At 38.5% G+C, this 16881-nt stretch overlaps 1 protein-coding gene across 2 annotated transcripts; it reads right to left on the reverse strand.

Annotated features, from left to right (window-relative positions):
* Nucleotides 1–2182: 2182 nt before the first annotated feature.
* Nucleotides 2183–4919, reverse strand: nrn1b (neuritin 1b). 2 transcript variants are annotated; one of them, XM_016278360.1, is made up of 3 exons: nt 3162–3276; nt 2712–2856; nt 2183–2525 (listed from the first exon to the last, which is right to left on the reverse strand). In XM_016278360.1, the coding sequence occupies exons 1-3, from the start codon at nt 3214–3216 to the stop codon at nt 2294–2296; spliced, it is 432 nt and encodes a 143-aa protein (XP_016133846.1). In that variant the 5' UTR covers nt 3217–3276; the 3' UTR covers nt 2183–2293. The 2 variants fall into 2 exon arrangements, 1 of the variants encoding a protein (XP_016133846.1); XR_001609712.1 differs by lacking the exons at nt 2183–2525; nt 3162–3276 and adding an exon at nt 4760–4919 and having other exon boundaries at nt 2782–2856.
* Between the last annotated feature and the right edge of the window lie 11962 nt (nt 4920–16881).

The raw sequence follows: 16881 nt of genomic DNA on the forward strand, positions 1-16881 counted from the left end.
TGTTTAAATAAAATAAACGTCTGTGTTATTCTGAGTTATTATAAATGTACGTTAACTTAAAACTTAATCGAGTTACTATTTTAGAACTAAATAATAATAATAATAATAATAATAATAATATGATGCAGTGTTAACGTCTTACAAAAAAAAATAACTCTAGCAATTCCCCCTTTTTGTCAATTTTGAATTTGTAAGACATTTTCAAGGAAATCGTTAGGGTATTTAATCATAATTTGGAACCAATCCAAAAGAATCCTCTAAAATTAAAGTGATAGTTCACCCAAAAATGTAAACTGTCATAATTTACTCAACCTCAAGTTGTTCCAAACCTGTATGAACTTTTTTCTTCCGTTGAACACAAAAGAAGATATTTTGAAGAATGTTGGTAACCAAACAGTTTAGTTTAATTTAGTTGAACATTCTTCAAAATACCTTCACCAGAACAAAGAAACTCATAGAGGCTTGGAACAACTTGGTGAGTAAATGATGAGAAAATAATTATGAAACTGACTGCACTCTGTTGTGTCATGAAGAGTGTAAACAGATACATGTGCGCACAATCCCTCTGCAGTACCTCATACTGTTTCTGCACTAGACAGTGATTGACAGACCAGATTACATACAGTAGAAGACTAAATGTGACTTTAAAGACTGGATGTTCTTTACGATTCTTGTTTATTATTATACATTAAACATACATAAAAAAAACTGGGCTACTCTAAATAAATATGAATTTTATGATATTAAAAAAGAAAAATCTTGTCAAAATAGCTTAAATTAAAATGCTCTTGATTGGTCAAAATTTATTGATAAATATATTAAATAACTAAGATTATAAAAGCCCTGGGCTGGTTTCTGGCTTTTAAAAGTCATTTTTTGCTGATTAGACATCACCCATTTGTTTGCAAAGACATGTGACTTTGCTGTGCACGTAGTATTTGTCAAGCATCTTTCTTACGCAAGTCTGCAGGTCCAGTTCTTATATTTAAAAGACTTTCTGCTCCTCAATTACATCGGAATTGGTCAATATGATGAATGCACATGGACACTGAGCAGTCAGAGAAAACTCCAACTTTGGATGAGACCGAGTGTCTGTCTGAACCAGAATCATCACCTTATTCACCAAAAACTGAAAAGCACAGAGCCAAATCTCTGCCTGTAGATCTATACCAGGATGAATCTTCTTCACACAAGGAACATCCGACTGTAGTCCGTGGAAAGAGAGTCCAGTTTGCAGACATGATGGGGCTGAACCCCCCTCATGTCATCTCTGATGATGCAGATGAAACATGCAATGTGTCATCTAGAATCCAGAGTCGTCCTCCAAACCAGCAGCTTCAACATGAAGATGATCTGATTTCAGCATGTTAGTACCAGCCTTTGACATGCCTGTTAGTTTGCTGGAGTTTGATATGAAGTCACGCCGTCTGGGAATCGCATTGGAGAGTGTCACAATAACTGCTTCGGAAGTGAAGGGTGTGATCAGAGTGATACAGAGCACCGCAAGAGAAGTTGGGGTCAGGTACACTTTAAATAACTGGCTGACATTTTCAGATATATACGAGCTGCATTAAGACTGAATGAAGAAAAAGTGCTACAGTGGGAAAAGTTTGACTTCATTTTGCACACGCCACACTGTTTCCACAAAGATTCATCAGTGCATTTCGCAGTGTATTGTGGGACTGATCATGGGGAATACTGGGACAATAATGAGGGACAGAACTACACTTTAAGGATTCAGACTACTTGACAGTCCAAGGATTTACTTGGTGCAACGATCTGAAATTTAGTTCTTGACCTAGTAAATGTCATTATCCTATTCTGTATTACAATAATCAATTTTTATTAAGTTAATTTTGTTTGGGCCGATTGGTCTATGAAGAAAAAAGTTATGTTAAATATGTGTTTTTCAGACAATAACATGTATTTTAGGTGTATTTTAAATAATAATAATATAAAATGATTCTAATTATTGGTCCTCATTGCAGAATGTCTGCTGTTTTTACCCAATAATGGTCCAAGAAGAAAATTTGTTAATATAATATAATATAATATATAATATAATTCACATTTTTACTTTGAATAATTAAAAAATTTTGGTAAGAAAAAAACAGATCCCTAAAGCATTTAAGACAGTTATTTGTGAATTCTTCCAAAGGTCAAGGAGTGCCAGCAAGTCGTATATTTAACATAACCATCATCATTATGTGCAGCAAAACATGAACTGTTGAAGAGAGACAGGGGTGCATATTATCCATTTAGGAACTTGTTTCAGGTCAGATCTTTGGGTTTATTACTCAAAAGCAAGCCAAGCCACCAGTGTGGCAAAACACATCAGCAGTATCTTCAGTTCCATTGGTAATAAAACTCTGGATACTCCATTATCCTCGGAGCATAATTCAAACAAGCTTCTCTGATAGTCCAAGCTCCGGGACTGCAGTTTCAGTTTTTCCCAAAGGTCTTTTGCGCCTTCTTGACAATCTGCAATTGCGGTGGAGGTGCACGAGTGGAAGTCATTCCAATATCTGCATGAGGATAAACACAAAGTGCACAATCTGTTTTAGACCTTGCGAATGAAATATGTTTCAGTATTGTGTGTCTGAGTCATGGATGGCTGGAGTTCAACTCATGGATATGTGAATATGAGAAAGACCACCAGATATTTAATGCTTAGCTTCTTCCAGAAATGATTGCAGACAGCGTGTACTTATGAGCAGATGGTCTGTGGGTATTCGCTGTCATCCAGCTCTTGGGAATAGTTCACCATGTTTTCTCCAAGGCTGAGCAGGCAGTCTGAGAAACCTTTAAATACGTTTTCACATGTTCCTCCAGCACATGATGCCTGTACCAATGAAACTGAAATACAACAGAATAAATCACCCGGAATAATACACACAAATTTTCAGGCTTAAAAAAGCTTGAGTGTTTAATATCATCCTCACTTTGAAATGTATAAACCAAACAGCCCAAATTTACTAAACTGTGATCTTCAGACTAACATTCAATCAATAGATAGGCTAAAGATTACATTAAATAAAAAAAATATTTTCTAACCAAAGGCAAGGTTTGAAAATTGAATTCCAGCTTTTTTTTATGTAATTATTACAACAAAATAAAACAAGAATCAATACCCTGCATTATATTTTAACTTAACGACTCACTCAATTCCAGTGTGAAAAGTAACGAGTTGTATTTATCGGTCAAAGTCAGTCCCATCCTACTCTTAACAGAATCAGTAATGTTAGTCTGTGGAGGAGGTCTGGAATCGCCTACTTCCTACTTCCGTTTAAACTACGTGAAAAACATTTTTAAAGGGGTCATATGATGTTGCTAAAAAGAACATTATTTGGTGTATTTGGTGTAATGAAATGTGTTTATGCGGTTTAAGGTTAAAAAAACACAATATTTTCCACATACTGTACATTATTGTTTCTCCTCTATGCCCCGCCTTTCTGAAACGTGTCGATTTTTACAAAACTCATCGTTCTGAAAAACAATGTGTGCTGTGATTGGCCAGCTATCCAGTGCATTATGATTGGCCGAATACCTCAAGCGTGTGACGTAAATGTTATGCCCCTCACCAGCACAACGAAAGAAAGCGTCACACACGGCGCCCTAGAGTGAGCAGAGGCGAGCAGAGGTGGCGGGCTTGAGAACGGCGCGACCGGCAGATTCGACGAAGGAGGCTTGCGGAAACCATATGTGACGACCCCGGGCTGGACTCCGCTTCGTCCACGGTGAAAGCCGATCCGGCGATCCACAGCGCAAAGTTGATGTATTTCCTCAGCGACCAGCACGGATCAGCTCCAAGCATGACGAAGCAGATAACTTTTGGAAGACCAAACAAAGTAGTTTCGCTTTCACAACGAAACACACAGCCCCTTCACTACATGGTGGCGGCAACAACAATACTACAGCGAGAATAAAAGTTACGCCTTCTTTCTTTGCGTGAACATTTGGGTGGTGTTATGCAAATCTTCCCACATCGTGACGTAGACATGTGGGGGCATGTTAGAATGAGCTGTTTTAGGTACGCGTGGTTGACTCTTAACTTTTATAAAGAATATCTCTTTGGATTTGAGACTTTAGTCTTTGCAACTTTACAGATCTTCTTTATGCACCAAGAGCTTGTAACACTCCAGAGAGAAAGGAAAAATTTATATCGCATCATATGACCCCTTTAACAGGCAACATGTGCATGGTACTTTCCTTTAAATATTATTTCAAACATATGAACTGTACAGATATTCCAACACTTAATACACCTTTCGACACATTTAAAATATATTTTCAGTGGTATATTTATAGGTTTCTGAGAACATATAACAGATATATTTTTTAACAATAATCACTTTTTATATGCATTTTTAATACTCACATAATGTAAACTCGACTTAATGGACGGTTACAATCATTTTTATGTACACATTTTAACTTATTAGATCTTCGGGATACTATCTGCATTTGTTTTTTAAATACAGGTATGTATATGAAACTCCGTTTAATCAACTCCTTTAGAACACACATTTGTAACTGATTAACCGTTTTTGTCACATTCATCACAAATAAGCTATATGTTTTTGTATTTTGCTCAATAGATGCGGACTAACACGTTGTCTCCATGATTAGCATGAAATGGGTGGTACAAACATTTAAACGCACAATCTTATTCACCTTTTCAAGAATAACATTTGCATTTCCAATAACTTCAACACATTAAGAATGCATTCTTATTACATTTACATGCATTTCATCTTACCTGATGAGAGGAGATGTGAAAGTATATAAAACACAGGACACAGAGCTGCTGCTTCACCACAGAATCTCTGTATTTTCTGAGCAGTGCGCGGCGCACCCCCCTCCCCAAACAGATGAACACTTCCCAAGGAAAAACCATCAAGCAATCAATGTATCATTCAAGGCTGAGCAGGGAACATTAATCGTCAAAGAAAGACACTGTAAAGTAGTTTTTGTAACCACCCCACATTTACTTTGAAATTGTAACATATTTAGATATAAGTTATTATTATTATTATTATATAGTTATATATTGTCCATATTTTAACTGAACATATGTCATAATAGCAACACTATGAAAGCAAAATTAATGATTTCAATTAGATATCTTAATGGGTTTTAATGAAAAGTGAAGATGTCTGAAATGTACTTCTAATTCACGGAAATAGTGAATAATAACTCCATTAATTACAATAAGTATTAAATTCTAAAATAATAACTCTAGTAACAATGCCACTTGGGTTCTTCTATTCCAGTTCTGGGGTGGTCATCTTACCCAAGGGGCTAATTTTGTTTTTCAAAATAAAAACAGTAATGGTTTACTCCACAAATCTAAAAACATTGATGTGTCCACAAATCTCTCATCAAATTGAAACAGAAATCTTTATCCAACATAATACAATCACATATCACTATTTTCCAGAGAAAATAGTGTTAAAATTAGATAGATAGATAGACAGACAGACAGACAGACAGGTAGGTAGGTAGGTGGATGGGTGGATGGATGGATGAATGGATGGATCGTCACTTTGTGCCAAAATTCATGAGAGAAGTGTCAAACAAATCAAAAATCACATTTCTTAATGTAAAATCACAAAGAATTTAGGTCTTTCACAAACTACCATACATAATATTGTGAAAAGATTCAGAGAATCCAGAGAAATCTCAGTCTTTGTAGGGCAAGGCAGGAAACTTCAGCTGAATGTGTGTGACCTTTGAGTCCTCATATGGTATTGCCGCATTGTGTTCAACCTAGTCTCTTTTTACATTTTAAATTGAGTAATTTCGTAAATTCGCAAATTCCATTTTATTTAAACCAAAAGCTTTACATTTCATTAAGCAACATTTTCTCTAAAAGAAACAATAGAGAAAATAAAAAAAATTAAAAAAGAAAAAGAGAAAGAAAAAAAACTATAATCAAGTTAATACATGAAGATGGTTAAGGACTCAGCTGCTCGGATTGATATTTAGTCAGGGCTGTTGTCGAAATCATATAGCCTAGGTGGGTGTTACTTCAAACTATTTCTTCTGTCTTTTATATTTAACTCCCCGTTTGCCTCTGAGACTATTCAATTCCATACCACAATATTTTTTGAGATGACGAGTGCTCCATTATAGTATGACGACCAACAGGTGTTTGTCTTGTGACAGCAAGAAGGTGTCCCGTCCCGTCACTATCAAGTTTACATTTGAGTTTATATTGTCTACGCAACATAACAACAACTGTTATATATTTTTTTACACAATATTTTATATATATATATAAATATGCACTATTTATCACAAAATCTGTTTGTTTGTACGTCTACAAAATGCTTTAAAGACCATGTTGTTGTTAGACACTTGTTGCTACATCAAATCTATCTATCTATCTATCTATCTATCGTGAATAATCAATCGGATGAGGCTGAAAGGGTGAAGTTTTCCACCCCTCCCGTAGAGATGCTCACAGCTGAACTCCAGTGGCAGCCTCAGTAACACACGTCCCCTTGGAGACTAGAGCAACACGTGATGCGTCTACTTATCACGTTCACTGAGCAGCGCTCAGGAACACACTTTGAGGAAAAAGTGACTTTTCTGACCCTCATTCGTCGGAAGTGTGGATGGCCATCATTCCTTTAGGGAGCTAACACGGTGGGCGATGTGAAGTATCCAGTTGGCGAACTTTGCACATCCTCAAATACGCCATTTTGATCGCTCTCCGGAACAAGTTTGCAGTTTTTTTTTCGAAGTCCATCATCTCTTTTCACCATCACCATGTCTCAGCGCGGCCAGTCCAACCCCGACAAAGTCAAGCGTAAGTATTGAACACTTTTCTACATGTTGTTGTTGTTTACGTTCACCATCCTGCCGATCGCAAACTTTGTTGGAAGTTTTTAAACTTGGAAGGCCGAAGATGTTGAGATGATGTCCGATCTTTTCCGATCCGAGGTTTGTGCTTCCTCGTTTCGTGCTTCCTCGTTTCATTCTCGCATCCAAAGTTTGAGCGCCTGACTACAGGAATTCACTCGCGTCTAACCAGCGCACATGTACTCAGCCAGCATACCTGAGGTCGCTTTACCACTTCAATTAACCATACATTCAGTGGCACTACTATGGCTTTATCTCCCATTTGAACAAATTAAGTTGAGCTCATATATTGTCATCAAAAGTGAGTCTTTTATAGTGAACCGAAGCATCCACATCTGATCTTTGATCGAGGCTAACGCGTGGGGGGTTGGACACGCTTCCCTTTATATTTTGACCTTGTCGGGACATGTTGCATTTACGTTTTATTTGTGCTTTCGACTTTTCTTCACCGTCGACAAGTTCACCAAATCACCATTCTTTCGTCAGTCACACTGTGCAAACTTAATGTTTGGGAATGTCAAAAGTTTTAAAGGAGGAAGTTCGCTGTCGTCGTGACTATCGTTGGGTTGGGTTTGCTGCATGAGATGAACGCCGAATAGTTATACAAGAAAAGTCGGCTTTTATATTTGAACTAAGCAGCCACATCGACGATACAAATGAAACCATCTTAATTTGAGACGACTAATTACTCGGATGCATCATTGTCCGTGCGGGTGTTTCGATAGAGGCTGACTGTGCTTGCGCCCTCCTCCCATCATCCTCTGTTCGTTCTTGTCTCTTTGGAGAATCAGAATGTGCAGAGATCCGGATGAGGAGTTCACATTCCATTACCAAATTCAACACTGGGCTCCAGGAGGCCTGCAGTGGCAGCATCATTCACTCGCTCGTCTTCGCAGTCTGCTGACTTTTAACTACATAATATAGTTGTTTTGTACAGTAGCACTACAAAATGCAAAGGGGCAGTAACCTTAAAGGGACAACTTTGTACCGTATCTTCCCTTAAAAGTTGTATATTACTTTTTTAGAGTAGTAATATGTACCCTTAAGGTACTCTGAACCTTTTAGAGGTAAATAAATGACTTTTTTCTTTAGTTGGTAATCTGAGGATATTGCTGAGATATTACACTGTGGTTTTATTGTGATCTACTATATGTAAGCTATGGTGTATAATTATGTACAACCAGGGGACCCCGGAAGGTACCCCAGGGGGTCCGAAGACACCACACCCTATATAAAACAGAATTAAATTGCATTCCTATTATCCAATAAGCAGTGTAATATGTTTTTATACTAGATGTTCCTCTGTAAATATGGAAAACTTCTGATTTAGAGGTTTTATGTTTGAAATGAATTTTGCCCATCATCATTATATAGTTTTGAGAAACTTTGCTGATCAGACATAAGTCGCTATCCTTTGTGCAATCTCAAAGTGATCTTAAAAGATTAAACCATTGTAAATGTACTCTGAACCAACGTGGGAATGTTGCTTCATCACCTTAAGCAAATGTTTTACTTTTTTTGTTTTTGTTTCTGTATTGCTTTATATAAGCAAAAACTTGTGCATGTTTTTGCCTTTAACAATAACAATATAATATTTGAAGATTTTTTTTAATCATCGTCTACCATTTTCCCCAAGCAGAGAGACAAATCCTCCTGTTCTCATTTTTCTAATAGCTGCTCCTCTCACAATGCAGGCTGATGTAGGGTGGAGATGTGTTTGTTCAGATGTGTAAAGCAAGAAGACCATTGAAAATTCAAAGGCATGTTCTAGTGAACAGTCAACCAGTGGTCTGGGCTGTAATCTCCTCTGTCCTCAGCAGGAAGTCGCCAGAGTTGAATAGAGAAAACCCATTGTGAGCATCAGAGCTGCCGTGCTGATAGTGATAGAAAAGGGCCATCAGCTTTTACTTGTTTTTTGCTTTTGTTTTGGTCTGTTTGAATATTGGGACGCAGCCTTGGAAATGTTTTAACTGACTGTCTGTACAGCTTGATTAGCCTTGATTAATACATATTCATTAAAATCAACTCTTGGGGGTTCCCTAGTAAACTTCCTTTGACAAACATGCCCAACTGTGATTGTTCACACAGTGTAAAGACAGAGGGACCAGTCTGTTGAAGTCCCAGACTGGATGGAGAAACTGATTGGTCACCTCACCGAGCCTTTTGCCTCTAGTGATGGGTGTTCTGTTCACTCATCCAGGGGTAAAGATGGGCGTCCTGTTTCGCTCTGGAGCTATTTTTAACCTGTCTATTTTAGATAAGATTATGTTCCCTCTCCCTCGTAGGGAATGGGAAGCCTGGTTTTGTCCTGGGGTGTTGGGAGAGACACTGTACCTGTAGGGGTTAAGAAAGTTAGTTTGCAGATGGATGCTAACTATTTGCATGTTTCATTATTATTTAAGAGACAGTCTTTAAAAATGTTTAATTTATGACCAAATCAAAAAATGATTTACTCATCCTCATGTTGTTCCAAACCTGTATGATTTTCATTCTTTACAAAAAAAAGAAGATAATTAGCCAAATTTCTCAGTGTTTTTTTTTTGTCCATATAATGAAAGTCAGTGGGATCCATTATTGTTTTGAACTCTGTTCACTTTCATTGTGTGGATAAAAATAGAATTAAAGAAAGTTATACAGGTTTGGAAAACAGGAGGGTGAAGAAATGTAACATTTAACTTTTGTTTTAACATTTATCATATGTATTTTTGCATTGAAATGTAGAGAATATAAAATGAATTTGACCTGCAGTCCATGGCTGTCAATCAAGTTTGGTTTTTGGCCTTTCGTAGTAAACAATTTGGGCATCTCTGGACTAAATTGTTTCGTTTTTGAATTATAAAGCGTATTAAAGAAAAACTAAAAGTGAAACTGAGTCCTCATGAAAATACTTTGGTGTAAGTGGGATATGGATGACAGGAAATAGAGCAGCCTGTGTGGATAGAGGAAGTTAGAAAAAGATAAAAACAATAGGTAGCATATCCTAACACTGTTAGTTTGAGTATTAAGTTGTGTGATAGTCAATCAAACAGGTCATAATAGTCAAACTGTGATGTTTTACCACAATCATAAATAGTTTAGCTTGCTAGCACTCCTTTTTGAAGGATCGTGTGCTTTGCTTTCACTTTTTTACGTTTGTCTGTGAGAGAAAAAGACAGATCACACACGGCCTCCTTCTTTGCCTCCCCCTGATACTTCCCCCGCCCCTTCTCTCCCACCCTGCCTCTGCTGCTGACTAAACAGTTTTGTCAGCTGGCAGTTGCCCACGGTCCGTGAATTTTTGATAGCTTCTAGAGAGTGCGCACTGCGCAGGGAGGCGGAGATGCTGAAGAAACGCTCTTGCTGCTCATTTAGGAGTGAAGGAGTGAGACAGAAACCAGAAGATGGCAGGTCGAGTCACATTGTGGAACCAGTTGGTCTTGTACTAGAATTCTTTGTAGGCTGTAGGCTTCCCAGTTTCGTGTTCAAGCACTGAGCAAACAATTGAAAGATATGAAAATATGCCTGTGGCTAATTCATCTGTATCACGTATAGGGGTTGCTAAAAGTCAAATTTTTGCTTTGAAAACTGAGAGAAATTTGACTTCGTTATGACCTGACATGAGTGTCACGAAACACCGCTAATCTAACGTCGCAGTCAGTGGTGATACGTCATGCATAATTTTATGAGATGTCATGAGAACGCTGTGACTTTCGTTTCAGTGCCAGTTCATTGTAGTGATTCGTAATATCAATGAGGCAATGCAATGAGGGAGAGACGGTGTATGACTGAGTGCAGGAGTCATTTAACTGGGAAATCTAGGTGTGCACTGCAGGTTGGAAAACTGTCATCCTCATGTCAGTATGTCACTGTTGTGTTGACCTGCGTGGACTTTGAATCATGCAGTCTCCTCTCGCTAAGCGCAAGAAGAGCTTCACAGAGAAACGTCCCGGCTGAGGACAGATCCTCCTCTGTGTCTCTGAGAGCGATGTGCAATGGGAAACAGATGTGGCTGGGCTGTTAGCTCAGTGCTTTTCTTCAAAGAGCCTCAATTAGCATGTCCGTATACAGAACTTCATAAGACATATTTTGTCAGCTTCATAGATTTGTTATTGTAAATTCCTCGTCTGTCAGCTTTGCAGCACAGTTTGCACCAATTTGTCTTGAAATTTCCAAATGTTTGCCAGAGATAGTTCACCCAAAAATGAAAATTATTCATGATGTTTTAAACCTGAAGGCGTTTTTTCTGTAAAACACAAGAGGTGAATTTTCTTGCTCACTCTTTTCCATATAATGAAGCTCAAAAATGACACAAAAGCACTTTCATGTCTTTTGAAGCCATATGATAGCAACTGTGAGGACTAGTTCATGATCTGCTCTAGCTGAGAAAAGTAGTGATGCTAAATTCTTGGATAAATGGCTTTTTTGATGAATTAATTTATTCAGTTAACTAGAACTCTTTAAATGATTCATTCACGAATCGGAATGATCCAATTCTTGAGTTCAGCTCATTGATTCAGTACTCCAGTTGCAATGGTTAACAGCTCACTGGAGTGAAAGATTATAATTGGTTGCAGGTTATTGATTTAAAGTTTGGTTTGTTTCTCACAAAACTATTATATGGCTTGAGAAGACTTGGAATATGGTGAAGTCATAAGGACCATTTGTCATTTCAGAGCTCATTATATTTAAAAAAGTGAGAAGGATTCAAAAGTAATACAGTTTGGAGCAACATGATAGCTAGTAAACAGTGACATAATTTTACTTTTTGGGTGGACTGTCCCTTTAAACAAGATATAGCTCAAAGCACACTCATTCACCATAGCACATCCATCTCATTAGTGAGCGCTTCATGGCACATTATCACAAGATCATCCCGTATCATCTGATGTCATGTTCAGTGGAGCTTTCATAATGTGTTAGTACCTTTATAAGTTGTTTTTCAATTGGGATTGTTAAAAAAACAGGTTATGAAGTCATGCTAGCTGATGCTATTAGGTGACTGTTATCATTCGACAGGATTAAGGTGATTCAGGAAGTTCTCTTGCAGCCTCTCCCAAAATGCCCTGAAGCAGCGTAGACAATGAAGCAAAAATGGCGCCCTTTCAGGAGGAGAAACCCGGCCGCTCCCGTCTCTTCCAGCTCTTAGAAAATAAGGCACGCAGTGTGTTTGCAGCGAATGTGTCTGTCCACCATCGTGGCTCTCGATAATGTCTGACAATACACGCTTGCTATTGCCTTGTCCAAATCCCAGCTATGTTAAGTGTTCAGTTCTTTAAACAAAATGATGTTAAAAGCAGATTTCCCACACTCACATTTAGAAGCTTACGTACTATTTGCAAGCAAATAGTACATACAAAATCGTTTCTAAGTATGTGTGCTCCAGCAAGAAAAAAGTTTTAGTAAAACAGTTTAATGTAGAATATTGATTTCATAAAATTGATCCATTTTTCTAAAGGATTGTCAGGCTTGACTTTATCAGTTGAACCATAAAGTAATTGTATTGTAAGTTGTATTTTGAGAGTTTATTACCATTTAAATGAACTAATCACCGTTTGCAAAAGCTTGTCGAGGAAGAGAGGATTCCTGACAGAACAGGACAGAGAAAACAAAACATGGAAACGAGGCAAAGGTCACTCCTGGTTCATTTTGAACCCCGGTTCATCTCAGGGTTCGAGTAAATATTAACCTGCTTTATCACAGAGTATGGGACATGTTCTTTTAACATACTAGAATGAGACAAAGAACTTTGAGGCAAAATCAACACTAATGAGTAGGTATTTAATTAGTCTGATTGTCAGTCTTAAAGACGGTGGCATAAAAATTCTGTTTTGTGGCTTATATTCCATGTCTGTTAGTTTTGAAGTTATTTACAGCATGCAATTCTCAAAATATGCAATACTTTTAAAATGAACCTTTAGCATAGGAAAAATGTGCAGTCTTTCTGGGAAAATGGACCAAAAATATTTAAGACGACTCCTGCACTTACACAGATGTTTATCCAATCAGATGCTCTCTAGAATGAGAATGTCCCTCCCCTAATTACTACCTATTGTAAATTGTGCGTTCATGGCTGTGATGTATCTAAAGCATATTGTCAGTATTACAGTGAGCGGTATATTAAAACCATAATTTTAACACGCATGATAAAATTAGGACATAGTAATGTCCTTTATCTCTAAACTGGACAGCTTGCTCCACAGTGCCCTCCATCGCTCCACGCTCAGTACTTTCAGGTACATGTTCTCTGATTGTTTAATTGTTTCTGTTGGATGATGGGGTTTACTGGTGTCCTCTTTTTGTTTATAATATGTAAAAATACTTACCAAGTAAGCTAAAAAAGCTAATTCAATCCAATCAGAGAGCCTCCCCGTACCCTCCCCCATCCCCAACCAATCACAGCATTGTGTCTTTACTATTTATTCTGTTTACATGCTTGCTGTGTAAATGCAGCTCTTAACATATGCAGTTTTGTGAGCAGCCGTGCCACTTGGTTTTAAGCATAATTTTCTTTCATTTGGGCTACTAACAATGTGAGTATGCCACACCGCAGTCAAACAGCTATGATTGAGATAATCATTAGATAGGACAGACTAAAAACCAAATAAAGTAAATAGACGCTTTACCTTTGGCCAACCATTTCCAGCTGTTCAGAGCTCTGTGTTGTCTGCATTTACAGAGCCAGCATGTAACAGACAATTAGGAGTTTAGAAAACAAACCCTAAAAAGTTGCCTAACACACAAATATAATTTTATATCCTCCTCATGATGATGAATTTAACAAATATATCTTCAAAAGTTTTGTCTTGTTTTTCAAAAAAAATGCCTGTACATTCTTAAATCAAAATGTGTTTACTTGAGTAGCTAAATGATTTAAGATATAAAAAGTTAAGTGAGTTTATACTTGAAACAAGAAAGAAAATCTGTTAGTGGTAGAGGTCGACCGATATGGGTTTTTCACTGGTCGATGCCGATATTTAGAAATCAGGGCAGCCGATATATGATGTTGATTTTTTTTGCTGATATTTTGGCCGGTTTTCTTTTTTTTTCCCCTTCATCTCATAAAAGTGAGTTTGAGTAAATTATTATTGCAGGGTACAAGATAGTAATAGTAGTAGTAGCCTAATTCAGAGTAATAATACATGGCTCAAAACTTAAGCACCTTCTTAAAACAGTTCTGAAGCATGCTTTTTGTTTATGTTTGCTGACAGACACCAGTGTTTCCCACAGACTTGCAAATGCAAATTCATTCTCCGCCAGCAAGAGGCGCTGTTGGAGCGGGAGATATAGCGGTTTCCCCGGTAACGGCTGTAATCTAATAAGCACTAACACTTCACAAACGTTACTTTATCAGGCATTACAGGAAAGACAAAATGAAAATGACATTGAAGCTTTTCTGAAGACGGTCGGTTCTTTTCAAAGATACATTCATATAAAAACACCCGCGCTGCATTTTAATTTTGAAACGTGCAGTGCTCAGTTTATTCAACGAAGCATAAGCCTTTTGGGAAATGTATTTGTTGTGGTGGTGACGAGCTGCCACAAATAACGCAATGTATGGGAAACACTGGACACTGCTATAAGTCAAATGGCCAAATGATAACAAAAATAAAAGAGTTCACACATATTACACAGCCCGCTGCTCATAACTGCTTAGAGTGCGCTGGCCACGAGCGATGACATCGTGGAGGCTATTGTCGGACCTACACACACATTTCAAGAGGAACGTTAACGTGCACGTTATAATCAGCCCAGAAGTTTCAACTGAATTGCATGTGTTTCTACTTTCACATGCAAATGACTTGTTGCACTTATGAATATGATAACTTTCCGGCATCAATTCTAGTAGGATAAAACGTAATTACGCTTTCAAAACGGTCTGTTTTGCCCTGCCATCATTAGCTGAAGCTGTGTGTGAACAAGAAGCGGCGTGAGTGTGAGTTGCTCTGTCTCACGCAGCCAGAGAGGGATTCTCCGGCATTCCGCAACAACGCTTAGCTGCCCGTAGATGCACCTGCCTATAAATCGACCTAATTTGCAGCACAATCGGCCGATGCCGATTAATTAAAAAATGCCAAAAATCGGCCGATTAATCGGCCGGCCGATCAGTCAGTCGACCTCTAGTCAGTGGGATAATTCAGTATTAATTCAAAAGGAAAATAAGTTTATTTTTCTTAACCCATTACCATATTTTTCCTCACTTAAATTTGATACATTTCCCAGAAAACAGGACTTTTGATATTATGTAATTTGCTTCTAAAGTAAATCTTTTATATTTTAGATTTAAGAATGTTTTTTTTTTTTTGCAATGTAGGGTGAATCAGGTTGTGTGAACTTATGTAAAGCGCTAAAATGGCTGAAGAACCATGCAGCCATTTTTTTTCTATCTTGAATTTAAATCACATTGATAGATGGTTTCTGGTCCCAGATCAGTGTGCTCACCAAGGCAAAGTACAGAAGATTATGAGGGGGACCACGGTGAGGGAGGGATTAGCATACACACGCATATGGACTCTGCCCACAGTTTTACTAACATTTAGTAGCTTCTAAGCCCTTTTTATCAGATTCTCTGCATACAATTTCTATTTGTTTAAACATGTTAATACTGTAAAACTGTGCATTTTTATTTCAGTAACATTAGTTAATCTTAACGGCTAATGTTGGATGGAAACATCTTTGCACTGCAAAGGTCTCCTGTACGTTACACCCTCACAGTTAAGGTCTATCCACTGGCACCAAAGCCACTCCAACACAAAGTCTCACTTATTTTAGTGAAAGCTGTTGTGTATGAATGAGCACAGTGGATTATTTTCGCAAAGGTGGTTTGCTTTTCTCCTCTCTAGCTTTTGACATGCGCCATGTGCTTGACAGACAACCTCCGGCTGTTTCCAGCAGTTACTCGCTCAAATAAGCCTTGCAGTGTCACCTGACTGCTCCAACCGGATTGGCCGTATTAAACGACAGGGCCCTCGAGGAGGGGCGGGGCTTCGGGGTGGGACTCTGTGGAGTCAGTGAATGGTGGTTTCTATGGTGACCAGCGGTCAGTGATGCGGCCCGGTTTTGTGATCAGGTTTGGCCTGAGGAGATGGTCACATTTGATCGTTAGAAGCTAGCCGTACGCTTTCTTCTCAAAGAGATGAAAAACCCATGTGTAGTTTATAATTAAGCCCTATCGGTGACTTATTTTATGCAGTAGTCTGCATGCATGCATGCCTGTGTTCAGAGGCACAAGAGTGGGCGCGCTGAATAGACAAAGTCTGTGTCTGATGATAAGGACTTTGAAAAAACTCAGTTGAAGGTGGGTGGAGAAGGACAGAGGGCCGGTCGGGGGTGGATATAACAGACAACATTAGAAGCAGAGGGAGCTGGCATGCATGTGTGCAGGCGGGAGGCTGCGAGTTCTGCAGCGGAGACAGCGAGCATAAACACACGTAACACTGCCAAATACACTTTCTGACCTACTTCAGCTCACTGGGAATACACTGTATTGTCTGGCCCGAGACAGTGGCTGTCTGTGAGGCCTCAAACCTCAAATCTGTCACCAAACGGTTCATTCCGATGCAGAAGAGTGGCCCTTAAAGATGAGTTTTGGAGAAAGACGGTGAGATGGAGAGAGATCAGGGTGGGGGTGTGGAGGGGGGTTGTGAAATAATGACCAGAAGTGTACGCTTGGGTAAATCTGCACTGGGGTTGAGTTTTAAATAGCCTGGAATGCACAGTGCTGGAAATGGGTGTCAGTTCAGCAAGCTCAGCCTGCTTTACTGCAGCACACGTCGCATCACGGCACAGCAGCTGTATGTGACAGAGGAAGTTAGGGTCTCCTCACAGTGCATGGACTGCTATGTTCCAGTAGCACAGACTAAAAGAGGATCTACATGTGGCTTGTTGGGCTGTGTGTCGTGTTCTTGCATGATAAAATAAACTATTGTAGTATTCGCAACAAACCGCTTCTTGATATTTCAGCCAAAGAAATGTTATGTATTATTAGCATCATTTTTGCTAAAGCCAAATATTTTAGTTGCTGAAATTTCATTGCAT

The sequence above is a fragment of the Sinocyclocheilus grahami genome, unplaced genomic scaffold, assembly GCF_001515645.1.
Source record: "Sinocyclocheilus grahami isolate Dianchi unplaced genomic scaffold, SAMN03320097.WGS_v1.1 scaffold121.1, whole genome shotgun sequence".
NCBI classification, from domain to species: Eukaryota; Metazoa; Chordata; class Actinopteri; order Cypriniformes; family Cyprinidae; genus Sinocyclocheilus; species Sinocyclocheilus grahami.